Here is a 19,429-nt window from a genome sequence, read left to right on the forward strand (position 1 = left end):
TTTATTGATAACTTTCAAACTCTACCGTTAAAAACTTTAGTATATCAAGTACTTAAGAATCAAGAGGTATTGCTATTTAACGTTGCAAACATTTTTCAGAGGAAGTATGTTTTCCCCTCCCAACAGCAGGATCTAGAAGATATCCATGGGGGTTTTTCAGTATAAGCTGAGGGGTAAGTTCTGGAAAGAACATTTTTAGGATGGGAGAAAACCAGAAGATAGCAACACTATTCAGGAAATCAAGTATAAATGCTAATTTTTCTTTTTCTTTTTAAAAGAATTTTTTTTAATATTTATTTTTTTTTAGTTCTCGGCGGACACAACATCTTTGTATGTGGTGCTGAGGATCGAACCCGGGCCGCACGCATGCCAGGCGAGTGTGCTACCGCTTAAGCTACCTCCCCAGCCCCAATGCTAATTTTTCTAAGGTATAAAATATTACACACAAAATGTAAACAACATATTGCAACTTTATTAGATTTTTCTATTTTATGTTTGGACTCTAGCGAGGTCTTAGTAACCTATAATGATGGTCCTTTAACATCTTTGAGACATCACCATACATAATGTAAAATCCAATTAGGTGACATAACACCATCAACAAAGAGCAACTGTGAATGTTGCAGCTGGCCACTTAATGCTTTTATAATAATTCAACCATGAAATGTAAAAATTTAGTATTATAAAGAAATGTAAAGGTTTTCAGTTTTATTTTTATTTATTTATTTTTTGCTGCTGCTATGCAATTGCATTATTTAAAAAAAAAAAGTTTGCCAGGTTGGGCCTAATTAAAGACAGATAACAGGTACGATGCTGCAGGCAACTCTGTCTTTAGTATGCAATAGTAAGGCTTTTAAAAATTATTTTCTCTTTTGGGCTCTTCCACACATGCCCTCCTCAACATGTTTCATTATTTAATCATCCAGTGTCCTAACTACAAGCCCCGGGTGCTCTGCAGGTAAGAGGGGTATTTAGATTTTGTTTAGTGCAGGGGTGGTTGGTAGATGAGTCAGTGAATGAACAAAGTGAGGGGAAAAAAGAGAACATTCCAAAATTATATTTAGTAGAATGCTCTTCACGACACCTATTAGGATGTAAACAGAATCTGGTGTGAAGGAGTTCATTCTGATGATTAAAGGGAGTTTCTTGATACCTCCCCCTAAAAGATTTTCCTAAAAGTCTATGGGACTACTGAGGAGGAAGCCCTTTCATCCTTTCCAGATGGTCCCCTCTGGAAGGTTATTTCACAACACTGGCTCTGGGGTCAGCAGCCATTTTGGCATGGACAGTTTCAGCAGCACACTTTGAACTTGCCAAGTCTCAAGTCTGACGTCTGAAGAGTGTTGCAGTCCACAGCCACTTCACTGAGGGTCAGTGGCATCCAGAGGCTCCCATCAAGGTTCTACCCTTTGATAACAGCAATTGGTCTCAGTTTAATGGCCTTCTTGCTGATTCCAGCATCATGGCAGGTATTTACCACATCTGTAACATTCTTATAGGACTCAGGAGCCTGCAGGGGAAGAATCAAACATTGTAAGTGTACTGAAAAGGGGACCTTTAAAAGTACTCCATTCCACTTAATGCTTTTATAATAATTCAACCATGAAATATAAAAATTAAGTATTATAAAGAAATGTAAAGGTTTTCAGTTTCATGTACTAAACAAATGTACATTAAAACAATGCTGAGGGTAGGTTTTTTTTTTTTTTTAATCTATCAAATAAACAAAGATTAAAAAACTGAGTAAGGTCATTGTTGGGAAAGTGAGATAAACACTGTTTTATGTTCTTGATTTTAAAAACTTCTCCAAAGATTGCACATTGCTTATATAATTAAGAAAAGCGGGGCTGGGGCTATAGCTCAGTGGCAGAACGCTTGCCTAGCACATGTGAGGCAATGGTTCAATCCTCAACATCATATAAAAGAAGAATCATCTACAACTACAAAAAAAAAAAAAAAAAAAAAAAAAAAAAAAAAAGGCAAACATATATTCCCAAACACATTATCTCTGAATAGTAGAATACTTGGTAATCTGAATTTTCTTTATGGATTTCTGTAGTTAAAATTTCTTAAATGAACATGTACTAGTAACTTTTTCTTTATAGCGAGAGAAAGTTAATAAATTCATATATAAACATGTGCAAAATTATAACTACCCCAAAATGGTTATGTAGATGTGTGTGTATGCACTCACGATTTACTTCTGTGAGTTTTTAGCAAGGCCCCCACTCTTCCTCCCTACCCATATCCTCTTGCCACCATCAGAATTCATCTCCTCACATCCCTGCTTTATCTCTATTTATGTCAACACAACCGGCTAGGCCTCCCGGACCAACCCCCACAGGGCTCTGTACAAAGTGTTCCGGTGCATCTCTTATTCCTTTTCAGTTTCTACAACTTTCCCACTATGGCCTCTGGAATTCCCTCCGGTGTACTCAAGTGCAAAATCCCTCTTTCCTTTCTCACCTTGTTCTTATTGAAACATACACCTCCTCTACTCCATTTTTACTGTATAGCACTTACATGGTTTTTAAAGCATAATACATGGTAAGTTCACAAGAAAGAAACATGTCAGTTCTGTTCACTGTATTATCCCTAAGCACCTAGATCTCTAGTAAGGAGAGATCTATTATTATTATTCATGCTATTCAAGAAAACAAACAAACAAAATACCCAACCAGAAAAACCAACAGTGGCAAATTATTTCTTGTTGGTTGAAGTCTAGGTGTTTTTGTTTTCTCTATATTTCTCTCTCTCTCTTTATTTTTTTTTTTTGGGCAGTCTGGGGATTTGAATCCAGGCCTTGTACATGCTAGGCAAGTGCTCTACCGATAAGCTACAACTGCAGCCCTTTTATTTTGAGATAGGGTCTGGCTAGATTGCCCTACCTGGCTGGTCTCCAACTTGTGGTAGTCTTGTCTCAGCCTCTGGAGCCACTGAGAGTAAAGGTGTGTGTCACCTGCTTTCATATATATATATATATATATATATATATATATATTTTTTTTTTAACTAAACATGTATTATTTTTAAGAACAGGGAGAAATTAAGTATTATAAAGAAGGCTTTGTCTTACTCTGACTCAAGTGATTCTACTTTTGAGACTTCATTCTAATTAAGACCAAGAAAAGTTTCATGAAAGAAAATCATTACAACCTATAGCAGTAAAAACCTAGAAGATACTTATATGTACAGAAATCAAGGTACTCAGCTGGCAGAATATTCAGAAATGACTAAAAAGTGATTCAATTTTATAATGTGCTAAATATAAAAAGGGACTACAGAATTCGTAAACTGCAATTGTAACTAGCTTTAATCACTATTTAGGAGTCAGGAATGGTAGGATACCCTTGTAATCCCAGCTACTCAGGAATTTGGGGCAAGAGAATAACAAATTTAAAACTAGCCTGGTCAATTTAGCGAGACTTTGTCTCCAACAAAATAAAAAGGAGTGGGGGTGCAGCTCAGTGGTAGGTGAGGCCTTGGATTTAATCCCCAGGACTACCAAAAAGTGGGGCAAAGGATTTAGGAAAAAATATGGCAACCAATATTCTAAAAGAAGAGGTGATAGTTGTGTTAGGGCTATTTCTGAATGACTGTAATTTTCTCTTAAATTTTTAAGAAAGAAGTCATGTTACTTCTAACAAGTATGTATATATGCGTACAGACACATAAAAATAATTTAAACAAAAGCTTTCCTACTCATGAATAAAACAAAACTGTTCTAAACATTTTCCCAAAACTTGCTTTTAAACTGAAACTTAAGTATAGAACTAACAAAAACCAAGTTATAATAGGTCAGCTCAAACTATTTTTAAGTTTACCATGTAGACAGCTAACATCACTTTTAATGGACTTGGCTTGAAACAGATCTCCAATCCAAACAAAAAAGAAGACAATACTGAAATGAGATGAACCAAGGAAGAGAAAGCAAACTGTAGTCATCAGAAATGATTTGATGCTACATATTTATCAAAATTTCACTCACCTCTTCCATAACCAGTTTGGGTGAGGCAACACGGATCGCAATTCCCATATCTGCCAATTTGTCTAAAACATCCTGGAAATCTAAATTACGCCGAGATTTTGCTCGGGACAATGCACGGCCCTAGAATGAAAAGGAATGGGGACAGAATTAACTTCACTTTATAAATTCTGAGCTGATTTTATGTTTGATCTAAGCAATTATTTAAAACCTTATGATTATATGCTTTCTCCTTTATTTTTGTTTAAGACTAAAAAGAGTTTAAAAAACAATATTTCTTTGAACTCTATCAACCTTATTATGTGTTAAAAACCTCATCATATCCTTTTGGAAAATAAATTTTGTATTTAAAAATTCAGCTTTGTGTATCTCTCTCACTCTCTCTCTTTTTTTTTTTTTTTTTAAATATGTTTTAGTTGTAGACAGACACAATACCTTTATTTTATTTGTTTTTATGTGGTGCTGAGGATCTAACCCAGTGCCTCACACATGAAGGCAAACCCTCTACCAACTGAGCTACAATCCCAGACCAGTTTTGCATATTTCTAACTATTGTCAATTAGTACTTCTATTTAATACATGAAGTAACTGTAATAAGTGTCTATCAACATAAAAACTCTTTGTTGTGATCTGAAAGTTTCTCCACCTCAGCTCTACTGACATTTTGAACCAGGTAGTTCTGGTGTGGGGCGTCCTGTGCATTGTAGGATATTTAGCAACATTCCTGGCTTCTACCACTAAACGCTGGTATTTATCCTTCTATTCACGAGAATCAATAATGCCTCCAGAAAGTGCCAAAGTCCCCAGGGGCTGGTAGGAAGTTCTGCCTAGTTGAGAACCATTTGGTTAAACTAGGAGTGGGAGGCAGCTGGAAATGAGAAATAATCAGAGAAAAGAGCAGGGTTAAAATATACATGTGACAGCCTGTCCTATCAGAAAGTATAGTATACAGTTTCTATTTCCCATTCCAACACTGGCTAAGCACAGGCATTCAGAAGATGGGTTGGCAAACTGCAGTTTAACCCAGCACTTATTTTTGTAAGTAAAGTTTTGTTGGAAATGTCTATTTAAATAATATTTTTGGCTGCTCTTGTGCTAAATGGAAGCCAAACAGCTGGTACAGAGAAAACATGATATAAAACGCATAAAAATATTTACTAGTATGGTTCTTAATGGAAAAAGTTCACTGATCCCTGGCTTTGCAGATAAAAGGCAATGTGGTGAAAACAGAACATGTGCCCTGAATCTTGAATGGGGCCACAAAAGAAAGAACTAAATTAGGCAAAGAGCAGGTCTAGGGAATCGCTGAGATAAGCTGTGATGTGAATTTGCATTGGTTACAGTTATGTCACTTACAAACTATTACGATAAACTCAACTAATGTAAGCTTATTGTCCCAGTATGGATTTTCTGGATTTGCAAAACAGTTCCTGTCCCTACCATGACCTAAGGATGAGATACTAGGTGATTTCAGTCAGTTCACTAAGTAGTACATACTGTGAGAAATAATTTCTAAATAGAAGCCACAATAAGCCCAAATCTCAAATTTACTAATGGTCAATAGGTGCATTTATCTGTCAAAATGCAAAATAACAACTAACCCAAAAAGTACATTTCTAAGGAAATTTTCATTTTCCTTACCGCTCCATGACAGGTTGTTCCAAAGGTCTCAGTCATGCCCTGTTCAGTGCCAGTAAGAACATAACTACAAGTTCCCATGGTGCCACCAATAAGTACTGGCTGTCCAGTGAGCTGAGGATCACAAAATAAAAAATGTTAAATTTAAGCTCCTCTTGCATTGTAGAATTGTGGGGGAAACTTGGGCCTCTGAACATACTGCTCTTACAACTATATTAAGACTACTCTGATTCTTTGACAACAGCGAGACAATGGAAGAGGAAGGGAGTGAAAATGTGAGGACCAGAAAAGACACAAAAGCCACACTAAATGTTAGAGCAAAGCAAAATCCAAAAAAGTGTGGAGACGAGTTGTTACTAGAACCATGCTAAGCAAGTATCTGCCCTCTTTTTGCTTTTGTTTCTTCATATGCAAAATGAGAGAACAGGCTAAAGGTCTTTCCAACTCTACCACAGGCAGACACCAAAAGGGTAAGAGGAAATGAAACAGACTGAGTTTAATTTTTACCCTTCTTCTAAAAATATGAAGGCTTTGATCATCTTAGTGGAGTAGAATACACTTAGTGCAGCACTTTTTAGACAGCACACTGCAACCACATACGATGGGGGCAGGGGTCACTGCTTCAAAGACAGGGGATCCCTGTTCTCATGGGGAACAATTTCTCACAACTGCTGCTTTCCTTCATCCATATTCAGAATTAGTCAAATTATGACCTATTGCTTAAAAAACACAAATGCAGGGGTACATACTTGGTAATCAACAGCAATGAGGGGGTGGTGAGGAGGGAAAGCACGGGTGGATCCCTTCCTGTGCACCAACAGTGTCCGTTCCTTTCCATCCACCACATGCTGCTCTACTTTGGCAATATTGTGAGAAACATCATAGATCACATGCAGGTCCAAGTCGTCAGGGGTTGTGTTGAAGACCTTGGCAAAAGCCTTAGGAAAAAAGCTTAAGTTAAAAGTAGTCAGAGCCAGCACTTCAGAACTTATCTTACTGACTTCAGCCAGTCTGTTCCTGAAGGGAGTGAGGGATTAAAGAGTCCAAAAATGGTAGTAGTATTAATTTCATGAAAAAAAAAACCCAAAAAACAAAAAACTCCACTCCACTCCATAAATTCCATATATGATTAAAAAGCTGCCTGGTTCCTCTGATACCATCCTTTAGAAATGCTTCTTCCCAGCCTTCTCAATCTCAGTGAATGGTACTTCTGTTCTGAGACTCAAGGAAAATCCTATCAATAATTTTGGCTTCTCTTCTTCCTTTTTTTTTTTTTAAATACTTTTTTTAGCTGTAGGTGGAAATGATAACTTTATTTTATTTTTAGTGGTGCTGAGGATCGAACCCAGTGCCCTCCACATGTGAGGCCAGCGCGCTACCACTGAGCTACAGCCCCAGCCCTCCTCTTTCATTCTCCAGGGCTGCCTGATACTGATTTAGTTTAAGAACACACCAAATTCTCAGATGCTTCTCCAGTATTTTGAATAGGACATAACATTTCCAAAACCAAACCCTACAGCCTTTGATCTCACTACACTATACTTTATCATGAAAAACTCAGAAAAGACCTATTTTACTGTACCTGACGCGTTAAGAAGGTCATAGATGAGCGGTTGACCCAGGCATAGTTCCCAGCTGCTGCCATTCCCTTTAGGTAGTCCTGACCCTCTGCAGAAGCAATTCGAGCACAAGCCAACTGACGGTCATTGACTATGATCTTGTCTCTCTTCATGGCCTTTTCCATAGCTACCAGTGCATCTGGAACAAGACAGAAAAGAAGGCCCAAACCAGTTAGGTTTCCTGAAGTAAATCATTCAGATTTACTGCAGAAGGTAGGCTACATTCAAACCCATTCTATTAAAAAAAAAAACTAGTAAAACTTTTTCTATAATGTGCTTCTGACTCATCTATTCCCTTAATCAAGATACATTTGCCAACAATCTCCTCTTTCAGACTTCAGTGATACAAGCTGTGTGGGACACAGAGACTACATGTGTGTGTACTAGAACTTGTAATGAGAATGAGATGTGCACATAAACAGTAACATTATAGTCTTAGTTATTCCTTTCCTAATACATGAATGAACGAGAAGGAGTAAAATACATTTTATTACCATCATGGTTTTTAAAAACAAATTTAGTGCTTTAATATAAAAAAGAGGGGCTGGGGTTGTGGCTCAGTGGTAGAGCACTTGCCTAGCCTGTGTGAGGCCCTGGGTTTGAGCCTCAGCACAACATTAAAAAAAAAAAAAAAAAAAGGTGTTGTGTCCACCTATAACAACAATTAAAAAATATATATATATAAAAGAGCTGGAGACGAGTTGCTAGCTATGTATGCAAATCAAATCCATGATAAAATACAGAGAATTGCTCAGCAGAAAGTTCTGAAATACTAGTTAAGGTTTCGTACAGCTGATAGAGAAAATAAAGGTTCAAGCTGGCCCAAATTATTAAATTCTCACAGGATGAAATGTAAATACAAAGTTGAACTATAATATGAAATTTAATGCTGTAATTTCCATGTGTCCAATTACCTTTTCATACATTTATTAATCCTTTCACACCCTGCAAGTCATCCAAAGTGACCCATGTTCCAGCTTCCTGCTTTTGTTCACGCTGTCTTCTTGTCACGAGGGCCCTAGGTGTGACTGTTCAAACTGCAAAGCCCCACTCAAATACTGTGCCCTTGAAGACATCTCTGAAATCTTTTTCCTAAACTCACTGTATTTGTGTCTCTTATAATATTTTATCAATTACTACATTTTACCCCTACTTTTATTTTAAATGAACATGATCTTTCCTTCATGAGAAAATCTGGGATAAAGTATCTGCCTATTTCATAACCAAATCTACCATAAGACCTAATCTTGCAGAGTAGGGATCTACTACATGAATGAATGCATTCTTTATCAACTTTGCAATTTAAATCTTTTTTGCTCTTTTTGGCACGAGAGCCAACAGTAACCCTTAAGTTAAACATAATAACTAGGGCTAGCATTTATTGAGTGCTTACTATGTTTGGGGCACTGATTTAAGTGCTTTACATATTATTTATTAACCTTTCGTGACAATATCATACAAAATAATTAAATATGTTCATTTTTCTCAGATGAGAAAGTTAAGTCCTAATGAAGTTATTTAATTTGTTCAAGGTTACAAATTAGGGGCGCCAGGATAAAAATCCATGTAGTCCAGGTTTAAGTTTTCTTAAGCCTCTACATAGTTTCCTATAAAATGTACATTTTGGCACGAAGTAAAAAATTAAGTACTTTATATACCTGTGGCTACTTGGTGGCCCAAGCCTCTGCTTCCACTGTGGATCATTACACACACTTGTCCCTTATGGTCGATGCCCATTTTCTTAGCAGCATACTCATTGAAAATCTCATCCACAACCTGGATTTCTGCATAGTGGTTGCCTGCTCCTAGGGTCCCCAACTGCAAAAGTAAAATATCTGGTAAGAGGTTCTATTCTGTTTTTTAAAAAAAATCAATTTAGAAAGCAAATAGGTAAAAACAAATGAACAAATAACCACATAAATAGTGTTTTATGTAACAAAAAATTCTAAGCCTTAGAAATGTTTTCATTTAAAACAATATTCCACACAAAAACAACAAAAAATATAGACCAGGCTCCTGAAGTCTGTTGTGTTATTAGATGCTTGAAGTATACAAACATAAAGAGCTTCATCAAAAAAAGTCATGCCATTATGTGGTTCATGGGACATTTTAAACATGAAGAGAAAGTTTCAAATTCTGGGAAGAATGCTAGTGAATGCTGATTACTACATATGTCCAAGTTCAAATGATTTTAAAAACATTTATAAATTCACGGACAACTGCTGCAATAATATATCCCATAACTGGAGCCAACAGATAAATTATAGAGAACAGCAGGGCTGGAAGAACCTTTAGAGGTTGCCTCATTTAAGTTTTTTTGGGTTTTGTTTTTTGGTAAATCTCTTTCTCTCCTCTATCTATCATCTACTTACGGTACTAGGGACTGAGCCCAGTGTTGCTCTATCCCCAGTCCTTGTATTTTTTATTGTGAGATAGGGTCTTGCTAATTTTCTGAGGCTGAGGCTGGCCACAAACTTGTGATCCTTCTGCCCCAGCCTCTGGAGTTGCTGAGATTACAGATATGCACCACTGGGCCTGGCAATCTTTTTTTATTTTATAAACATCTGCAAACTTCTAATAGCTTTTTAGAATGATACATAAAAAGATTCACATTCTTTTTTATATGCTACAAAAAACCCTGAGGAATAGCCAAAGCAATCCTCAGTAAGAAAGCTGAAGCAGAAGGCATCACAATGCCAGACCTTAAATTATAGTACAGAGGTATAGTAACAAAAACGGCATGGTATTGACTCCTAGACAGACAATGCAGACCAATGGTACAGAACAGAAGACACAGAGACAAACCCACATAAACAGTCATCTGATACTAGACAAAGGTACCATAAACATATACATGGAGAACAGAAAGTTTCTTCAACAAATGGTGCTGGGAAAACTGGAAATCCACATGTAATAAAATGAAATTAGATCCTTATCTCTCACCCTGCACAAAACTCAACTCAAAGTGGATCAAGGACCTACGCATTAGACCAGAGACCTGCTCCTACTGGAAGAAAAAGTAGGCCCAAATCTCCATCATGTTGGCTTAGGTACCAAATTCCTCAACCAGACTCCTAAAGCGCAAGTAAAATCAAGAATTAATAAATGGGATTGTATCAAACTAAAAAGCTTCTTCACAGCAAAGGAAACAATCAAGAACACAATCAAGAGGGAGCCTACAGAGTGGGAGAAAATCTTTGCCACCTGCACCTCATTCAGAGCATTAATCTCTAGGATAAAGAACGCAAAAAACTTAACACCAAAAAAACAAATACCTAATCAATAAATGAGCAAAGGAACCGAATGAACACTTCACAGAAGAAATATGATCAGTTAACAAATATATGGAAAAAAGTTCAACATTAGAGAAATGCAAATTAAAACCACACTGAGATTTCATCTCACTCCAGTCAGAATGGCAATTATCAAGAATACAATTAACAATAAATGTTGGTGAGGATGTGGGGAAAAGGTTCAGGCACACATGGCTGGTAGGACTGCAAACTGGTGCAACCACTCTGGAAAGAAATATACTGATTCCTCAGAAAACTGAGAATGGAACCACTGTTTGACCCAGTTATCCCACTCCTTGCATTAACCCCCAAAGACTTAAAATCAACATACTATAGAGACACAGCCACATTATCCCGCTCCTTGCATTAACCCCAAAGACTTAAAAATCAGCACACTATAGTGACACAGCCACATCAATGTTTATAGCAGCTCAATTCACAATAGCTAAGCTATGGAACCAATCTAGGTGACCTCAATAGATGAATACATGAAGACAATGTGGTACATATACACAATGGAATATTACTCAGCCATAAAGAAGAATGAAATTATGGCATTTGCCAGTACATGGATGGAACTGGAGCCTATAATGCTAAGTGAAATAAGCCAATCCCCCCCAAAACACAGGCAAAATGTTTCTCTCTGATATGTGGATGCTGACTTACAATGGGAGTGGGAAGGGATGGAGATTCACTGGATAGGACAGAGAGGAATGATGGCAAGTGGGAAGATGGGAATAGGAAAGACAGAAGAATGAATCAGACATAACTTTCCTATGTTCACATATGAATACATGACCAGTATAACTCACATCACATACAACCACAAGAATGGGCAGTTATACTCCATGTATGTATATGTCAAAATACATTATACTATCATGTATAACTAAAAAGAACATTTAAAAAAAAGTTATATGAAAAACCAAAACCAAAACCCAAACCCTGAGGATATGTTTGTTTTTTTGCTAACTGAAAGATAACAGATTTCATCCCTTAATTAAAATAAAATATGAGAAATTAACATATCACCCCTGCAGAGTAAGTTACCTGAGGAAGGCCTCTTTTCTTGGCCCTTGCAGAGACCTTGTTGGGGTCAGCTTGCAGCATCCTTCCATACTCCTCACAGTGCTCCTTGTCTTCAGCCCAGGCATAGCCTTCCCTTAGAGACCAGTCCACGCCCATCTCCAAGGCCTCCTCCAAGTCTCTGGGTGAGTAATAAAAAAGTGTTACTCATTTCACAGCAAACAACATCAATTCTAAAAAACACCTCATCTAAAAGGGCAGAGGAACACGCTGCAAGTACTATCTTCGATGTACCTGGCTCACGTTGAATTTCATGCTTAGCAACTCTAGTTTTTTGAGCAAAGCAGTTGCATAAATAATTGCAATATGAAAATGGAAAGGCCTAATTCAGCATGACTGCAATTATACTTGATGTTCACATAGCTCTGTTAATTTTCAAGTCTTTCTTACTTTAGATTTGCCTCTTTTATCCTCAATCCTATGAAGTGGTGATCCAGCAGCCCAAGAAAATTGATAATTTCAATCAGATATTATCATCTACCAATACTTTTACCAGATACATGCCTTCAATAACAATTTACAGCTTTCAATGTTCCTTTCCCTACCAACTCAGATTGTCAGTCTATTTCAAACTTGTTTTTAAATCTTAGGGTGTTCTATCATTGAGGCACATCTCCAATTCTTTTTTTTAAAAAAAAATATATATTTTTTAGTTGCAGATGGACACAATATCTTTACTTTTGTTTGTTTATTTTTATGTGGTGCTGGGGATGGAACCCAGGGCCTCAAGTGTGCGAGGCAAGTGCTCTACCACTGAGCTACAACCCCAGCCCCCCTCTCTTTTTTAAAAATAGTTTTAGTTGTCAATGGATCTTTATTTATTTGTTTATGGTGCTGAAAATCAAACTCAGTGCCTCACACATGCTAAGCAAGCACTCTACCACTGAGTCCCAGCCCTTTCTCTTTTTTTTTTTTATCTTTATTTTTATGTGGTGCTGAGGATCGAACCCAGCACCTCACATGCGCTAGGCAAGTGCTCTACAATCTTAGCCCTCTTTTTAATTTTTCAAACAGGGTCCAAGTTGCCCAGGCTGGCCTTAAACTTATGATTCACCTGCCTCAGCCTCCCAATTTGCTGGGATTTCACGCTTAAACCACAATGCTCAACTAACATTACTTATTACATCAAAACTTCTATCTAAAACATTTGTAAAGATGCTTGAAATTAATTTGTGTTACTTGGAAGCTTCTCAAAATGAGGTTACTTGTCAGGGACCATGTGAAAACATGGAACTGTCATCTTACTCCATGTGTTTTTAGTGGGAGGGAGTTGCAAAACAGGCAATAGCTAAAAACATTTTTATATTAATGTATACAAATTTTTGAAAAGAATGAAAAAGTCACATGAATTTTAAAGACACAACAAAGGTGGCAAAGAAACATCTTTGACTCTCCTTGTTAAACACACTATTTTGAAAATGAAGTTCTCTGCAAAGTTTAAGGTGAGCTGCTTTGCAGGATTTATGAAACAGTATGGTAGAGTTAATGGCCACCTGAGAGGCAATTACACTTAATTCTCTACTTAGTTGAAGAGCACATTCAGTGCTGGCATTCAACAAGAAAACTGGATAAATGGGTTCATTGACAAAAGGCAGTGGGATTCAGAATATAGCCTCTGAAGAGTCAAAGGCTCTTTGGTTTGAATCCCTATATCACTTATTAAGCTTATTATCTTTCTTAACCTCAGGTTCCTTGGTGTAAAGCAGGGATAATAAGAGGGTTATTGTCTACAATGCATAGTGCCTTACATATAAGAACTGCTCAAAAAATGTTAGTGGAAATTACTCTACTATAAATATCCACATCACAGACTATTGTAATAAACGTCAGTTGACTAGAATCCACTCTAACAAATGGGCTGGATCTCAAGCTTAACAAAGCAGTTCACTTCTACTTCCAGAAAGTGACTGAGCACTCCCCATCTCGAGTATCCTACACTGTAAATGAAGCTGGAGGTCATGTGGTTGTTCTCGCTCCCATTCCATATCTGGGAAATGTGTGCTCTTACTTGGCATTCATTGGGATCACACCTTTTGATCCCACCCCAACAGGAATGTGGTCAAACATAGCTTGGGCAAGTTGCTCTTTCACAGGCTGGACATCACTCTCATCCAAATTGGTTCTCAGCAAGCGCACACCACAGTTGATGTCAAATCCGACACCACCTACAAAATACAGAAAGGTTGGTCAAATATTAGTAAATCCAGGTGATCAGACAGTTATGCGTACCTGCAGTTTCTCTTCATTAACCTAGCTTTAAAGAGATACCCACTCTTTTTAAGATTACCATATTTTAATGTATTAGTTCTCTGAGGGGTGAAGTGTGATGACATTGAAATAATGTAAAGTAACATATATACTGTGGGCCTGAGAGACAGCAATGAACAGTAACAAGTAAAATCCAGATAAAAATGAGTAAAGCATCATTCTTTTCCCCTTAATTAGTCATCAGAGGTTGATAGATTCTATTAGCTTTTTTTTTTTTTTTTTTTTTTGTACCAGGGTTTGAACCCAGGGGTGCTTAACTACTGAGCCACATCCCCAGCCCTTTTTATTTTGAGATTGGGTCTTGCTAAGTTGCTTAGGACCTGGTTTAGTCGCTGAGGCTGGCTTTGAACTTGCGATCCTCCTGCGTTAGCCTTCTGAGTAGCTGGGATTACAAGTGTGTACCCCTAGATCCAGCTCTATTGGCCTTTTGAAATAACCAACTTTTGGTTTTGCTGGTTCCTGGCTCGCCTCCCCTCTCCTTTTTTTGGTGCTAGGGACTGAACCCAGGAGTGCTTTATCACTGAGCTATGTCCCCAGTCCTTTTCATTACAAAGAAAATTTTAAAAAAATTTCTGAGACATCACTAAGTTGCTGGGGTAGGACTCTGTGTTCATTTTTCACTCAGACCCTTTGAAAGTAAGGCTTTTACTTCTGGTGTAGAATGTTTTTACTGAACATACTCTGTAGCTACAGCAGTCCTGAATGTATAAACTACAAATGACCACAGATAAAACAATGAGAATAAATGCTTACCAAGTACCTGCTCTGTGCTCAACACTTGCCTAGTATTTCACAAGGATGAACTCAATCTTTTTTTTTTTTTTTTGGTGGTATATGGGGATTGAACCTGGTTGGGCTTGTTGGGCAAGCTCTCTTTCAGTGAGCTACATCCCCATGAACTTGGTCTTCATAACAAGGCTATGTGGTAAATGACACTGTTAGACCTCATTTGTCTATAAGAATATAAAATTAACCGAGAAATATTTTGGTTTTGTTTGGTAGCCAATGTCTGAATAGCATTTGGCATTTTAGCAAGTGTCCAAAAAGTTTTAAAAATGTATACTTTTGATGTTTTAATAGTCTCTGAATGTTTACAACCAATTTTCTCAGTAAACAAGAGGAAAGGTAATAACAGGCTGGGTGTGGTGGCACAGGCCTGAGGTGGGAGGATCACAAATTTGAAAGTCAGCTTAGACAACTTAGCAAGATACTGTCTGAAAATGAAATTTTAAAAAAAGGTTTGTGGCTACAGCTAAGTGCAAAAGTACTTGCCTAGCACATGTAAAGCCCTGGATTGAATCCTAGGTGTGCACGCATGCATGTGCATGTAGATAGATACACACACACACACACACACACAGAATACGAGACTGAGATAAAAAAAAAAATAGTGCTCTGTTTTAAAAGAGTAGGATCGATGGAGAGAAACTACACACTTACCTGGGGATACCACCGCTTCAGGATCATTCATATCAAAGGCAGCCATATTCCCAATAGCAAACCCATAGCCTGAATGGACATCAGGAAGCCCAATAGATCGCTAGAAGAGAATCAGACAGTGAAATGTAGCTATTTTAACCTGGAACTCTGGTTGCCAGATGGGCCTGATACTGTTTCTCAGATTGCAGGCTGAACTTTCCCAAGATCAAGATTTTTTTCACAAAATTTCTATTGGTGGAAATTAGGTATAAGAACTCCTAATCACAAAACTAAATACAGTGAGCCAAAAAACAAAAAAACTTTCTTGTAAAAGTCTAATTATTAACTAAGGAAATCTAAGACAGAAAAGCCTCAGACTAACAGGTACAGGAGGACCATACGTAGCTTTAATATTTTAATACCTTTTAAAGGTGAGCACAAGGATGACACTGAAAAATCACAGTTGTGTCAAGTTAAGAAGAGGTAAATATCCATTACATGGCCATTAGAACTTAAGTAATTTATGAATATCACAGACAATGCACAAACCATGCCTTTTCATCCTCTTCACAGCACAGTATAATAACTGGCATGAAGAAGGACTCAAAGGGGCTGGAGTTGTGGCTCAGTGGTAGAGCACTTTCCTCGCATGCATGAGGCACTGGGATCCATCCTCAGTACCACATAAAAATAAATAAAAAAATAAAGATATTAAAAAAAAATGTCTGTTATATGGATCTGTTTTCCACATGTACCTTTAGGTGAAATCTGAATATCTGACTGTGGTGGGGCCCACTCATACTACCCACTTCCATCTGTCATTGCCATCATCTCTCTTTTCTTTTTCAGTTGTAGATGAACAGAATATCTTTATTTATTTATTTATTTATTTTTTGTGGTGCTGAGGATCAAACCCAGTGCCTCATGCATGCGAGGCAAGCGCTCTACCACTGAGCCAGAACACCAGCCCCTCTTTGTTTTTAAAACTATTTAAAATATATTATTTAGTTGTAGATGGACAAATTACCTGTATTTTACTTATTTATGTGGTGCTGAGAATCAAACTCAGTGCCTCACATGTGCTCGGCAAGCATTCTACCACTGAGCCACAACCCCAGCCCCTGCCCTCTTTTTCAGTCATGTCCAGAACAGCTATCATGTTCTCTCTCCATCATTTCAATCCCAATCCTTAAAACTTTTTCTTTCTATTCCTTCCCCAAGTATTCTATTAAATGGGGCCATGGCAAAACCTACAATGTTATGGTAAACTAATGTAGGAGTAATGATGTTTCTATGACAAAGAAATAAGAAAACATAAAAACTACTTTAAAGGTTCTCAAATGCTTATAGATTCAAGCCAAAGGCAACCAGAAACTGAGACATATTAGCCAGGCCCAATTATTTCTTAGATCATGGTTAGTACTGTATGCTCAAAGGTTACTGTTTAGATGACACCACTTTGGATTAGGAATGGTCATTCATCCATTCAACAAAATTCAGACAAGAAATATAACTGATTGAAGTCCTGAAATCTAACTCACATGAACAATTCCAGGCAAGGCTGCCACGTTGCCAATCTGTTTCATGGCTGGCAAGAAGCCACCAACACCTGAAAGCAAAAAGTCAGTCTTAGAAAAAAAGATATGTTTGATTTTCAGCATTAGTTACATTCATATTTCTAGACTGTATTACATGTTTACATGAATCTATGTAAAGAACCTAAAATGTATGGCAAATAGTGTAGGATTAATGGTAGCTTTGATATTATTATTTAAGGGTTAGCTGAGACACAAAGCAGGCCCACCCAGCTCCAAATCCTTTCTTTAAGTGCAAACGGCTAACAATGTGATCACAATTCAGGACTTCGGTCTCATTATCTTTTTTTTAAGTTGTAGATGGACACGATACTTTTATTTAATTAATTAATTTATTTTTATGGGTGCTGAGGAGCGAATCCAGTGACTCACCCATGCTAGGCAAGCGCTCTACCACTGACCTATAACCCCAGTCCCTCACTATAAGTCTTGATCATTTCCTGACAATTACCATTTATTCAGGCCACAGGTTTAGGCAGATATCTGTGATAAACAAATGAAATGCTAATGTACTTACCACCACCTCGACAGGCATTCCTTAATTCCTCAAACATTAATTTCTCCAGAGCATCATTCACATAGAAAACTCCTTCAACCTGGTACCAAAGGAAAGGAAAAATGCTATCTAAGCATGTGTCCGTGAAGTATAGGCACACTGGACATAATACATAGTATATAATGCTTATTTTATTTTGCTTTATTCTTTGTAAAACTTTCACATTAGCTCAAGCAAGGAAAAAAACCCAACTCCTAACAAAGTCTAAAAGATGTTCAAAGGGTTTCAGATTTGGGAGTATTTTGAATTGTATGGGTCAGGGCTGCTCAACCAGTGAAGTTTATGCAAATATGCCAAAATTAAAAAAAACTGGGGCTGGGGATGTAGCTCAAGGGGTTACCCACTAGCCTGAAATGCGCGGGGTGCTGGGTTCCATCCTCAGCACCATATAAAAATAAAATAAAGATGTTGTGTCCACCGAAAACTAACAAATAAATAAATAAATATTAAAAAAATTCTCTCTCTCTCTCTTAAAACAAACAAACAAAAAAACAACCCTCAAAAATCTGAAACTTTTCCCGTCCCAAGTACTTCAGATAAGGGATATTCAACCTGTAATTTGCAATGCTCAAAAACTGTTTTGTTTGAGGGGACAAGATAAATTTACTGTGAACATTATACAACACATGTGTGTAATAAAACATCATATGGTGCCCCATAATATGTATGATTTTTATTCACCAATTAAAATAAACAAATGAACACCCTGCCCCCATCAAGAGGGAAAACAGCACTGTTTTGTCACCGTGGGCTTTTTTTCTCCTTAGTTTGTAGCTAAAGCTGTGTGTGAATAGGGGTCATTTGATAACTTTGACACTGATTAAAAGAGGTGAAAGGCTCTCAGGAACTTTTTACCAGGACACAGGACTGCATAGCCTAGGGCACTTGCACAGCACCTTAGAGGGTTTCAAAGCTATGTCACCCACAGGTACCAAAACCTCACGTGCTTTGTCTTTCACGTCAATGGAAGCCATGAGCACACTGAGAGACAGCGAGCTCAGCCTTTCACACTCTAGAGGTGGGCTCCCGGGTCTCCATCATGATTCTGGCACAGAAAGAAGTGAACTGGACGTCAGGCCCCGGCTGAGCATCTCATTAGATGGGTCCAGAGAGCTGATCCTCAGGGCCCTCTGCGAAGCGCAGAGCAAAGACCAACCCACCCTGCCTTGCTACTCCTGACGGGTGGGAGGCAGGGAGTCACTGATGGAGAACCAACACGGAGCAGAGAGCGCTAAAGACTTGGCGGAGCGCAGAGCGGTCAGCACGCGTCAGAGGAGCCGAGTTCCCGGCCTGGCCACTCCACCCGCGCCTCGGAAAGCCCGCGGAGGTCTCTGAGCACCGGGTACGAGACGCATCTCTGGGGGCTTCAGACGCCCGCGAAAGCGCTCCGTGAGCGCCCCGCTTCGCTGGTCCCGGTGGTCGCGGGACCTCTCCTGCCCGAGATGGAGCGAGGAGGGCCGGGGAAGGGGGTCCGCCTGCAGGGTCGGGGGCGGACCGGGGCTCGGGTGGGTTCGGGAGTCTCGGTGAAGGGGTGGGGAGGGGGTCGGGGGAGGGGCTCGGGGGAGGAGTCGGGAGGGCTCGGGGTGTGGCCCCGGGGAGGGGTCAGGAGGCTCGGGAAGATCTGGGCCGTCGCAGAGACGCCGCCAGGGATAGGGAAGGCCCGGCCGCCGGGTCCGGCTGCCCCGCCTCACCTGCATGTTGGGCACGAAGCCCTTCTTGATTCTCCAGCAGTTTTTATTGATCTTTTCCAGGAACTGTAACTCATCGTTGTAAGTACGACTCATGGCTGCGACAACGGTGGCAGACGCTCCGCGTCCGGCTCTGAGGAGAAGCTGCCGCGCTGTCGGGTTCCGCGGAGCACGCCTTCTGGCGCTCAACGCGCAGGCGCGGTCAGCCCCGCAAGATCGGCGACGGCGAGCGCCGAGGCTCGAAACTCTTCGCATCAATCGCCTTTTTTTTCTCGTTCGACC

The 19,429-nt window shown here is 38.8% G+C and overlaps 1 protein-coding gene across 1 annotated transcript; it reads right to left on the bottom strand.

Annotated features, from left to right (window-relative positions):
- Window positions 1–285: 285 nt before the first annotated feature.
- Window positions 286–19,319, bottom strand: Rtcb (RNA 2',3'-cyclic phosphate and 5'-OH ligase). Its single transcript, XM_076853261.1, has 12 exons — window positions 19,151–19,319; window positions 17,421–17,499; window positions 16,850–16,917; window positions 15,330–15,429; window positions 13,630–13,786; window positions 11,586–11,742; window positions 8,901–9,060; window positions 7,206–7,381; window positions 6,373–6,561; window positions 5,627–5,737; window positions 3,989–4,108; window positions 286–1,510 (listed from the first exon to the last, which is right to left on the bottom strand). Exons 1-12 carry the CDS (start codon window positions 19,241–19,243, stop codon window positions 1,403–1,405), a joined length of 1,518 nt encoding a protein of 505 aa, XP_076709376.1. The 5' UTR covers window positions 19,244–19,319; the 3' UTR covers window positions 286–1,402.
- Between the last annotated feature and the right edge of the window lie 110 nt (window positions 19,320–19,429).

The sequence above is a fragment of the Callospermophilus lateralis genome, chromosome 4 (assembly GCF_048772815.1).
Source record: "Callospermophilus lateralis isolate mCalLat2 chromosome 4, mCalLat2.hap1, whole genome shotgun sequence".
NCBI classification, from domain to species: domain Eukaryota; kingdom Metazoa; phylum Chordata; class Mammalia; order Rodentia; family Sciuridae; genus Callospermophilus; species Callospermophilus lateralis.

Coding starts and splice junctions, on each gene's coding strand:
- Rtcb (XM_076853261.1), bottom strand. CDS start 19,243: ATGAGTCGTACTTACAACGATGAGTTACAGTTCCTGGAAAAGATCAAT. Junction 16,918..17,420: donor GAATGCCTGTCGAGGTGGTG/GTAAGTACATTA, acceptor TTTTGCTTTCAG/GTGTTGGTGGCTTCTTGCCA. Junction 11,743..13,629: donor GTGATCCCAATGAATGCCAA/GTAAGAGCACAC, acceptor TTACTCACCCAG/AGACTTGGAGGAGGCCTTGG.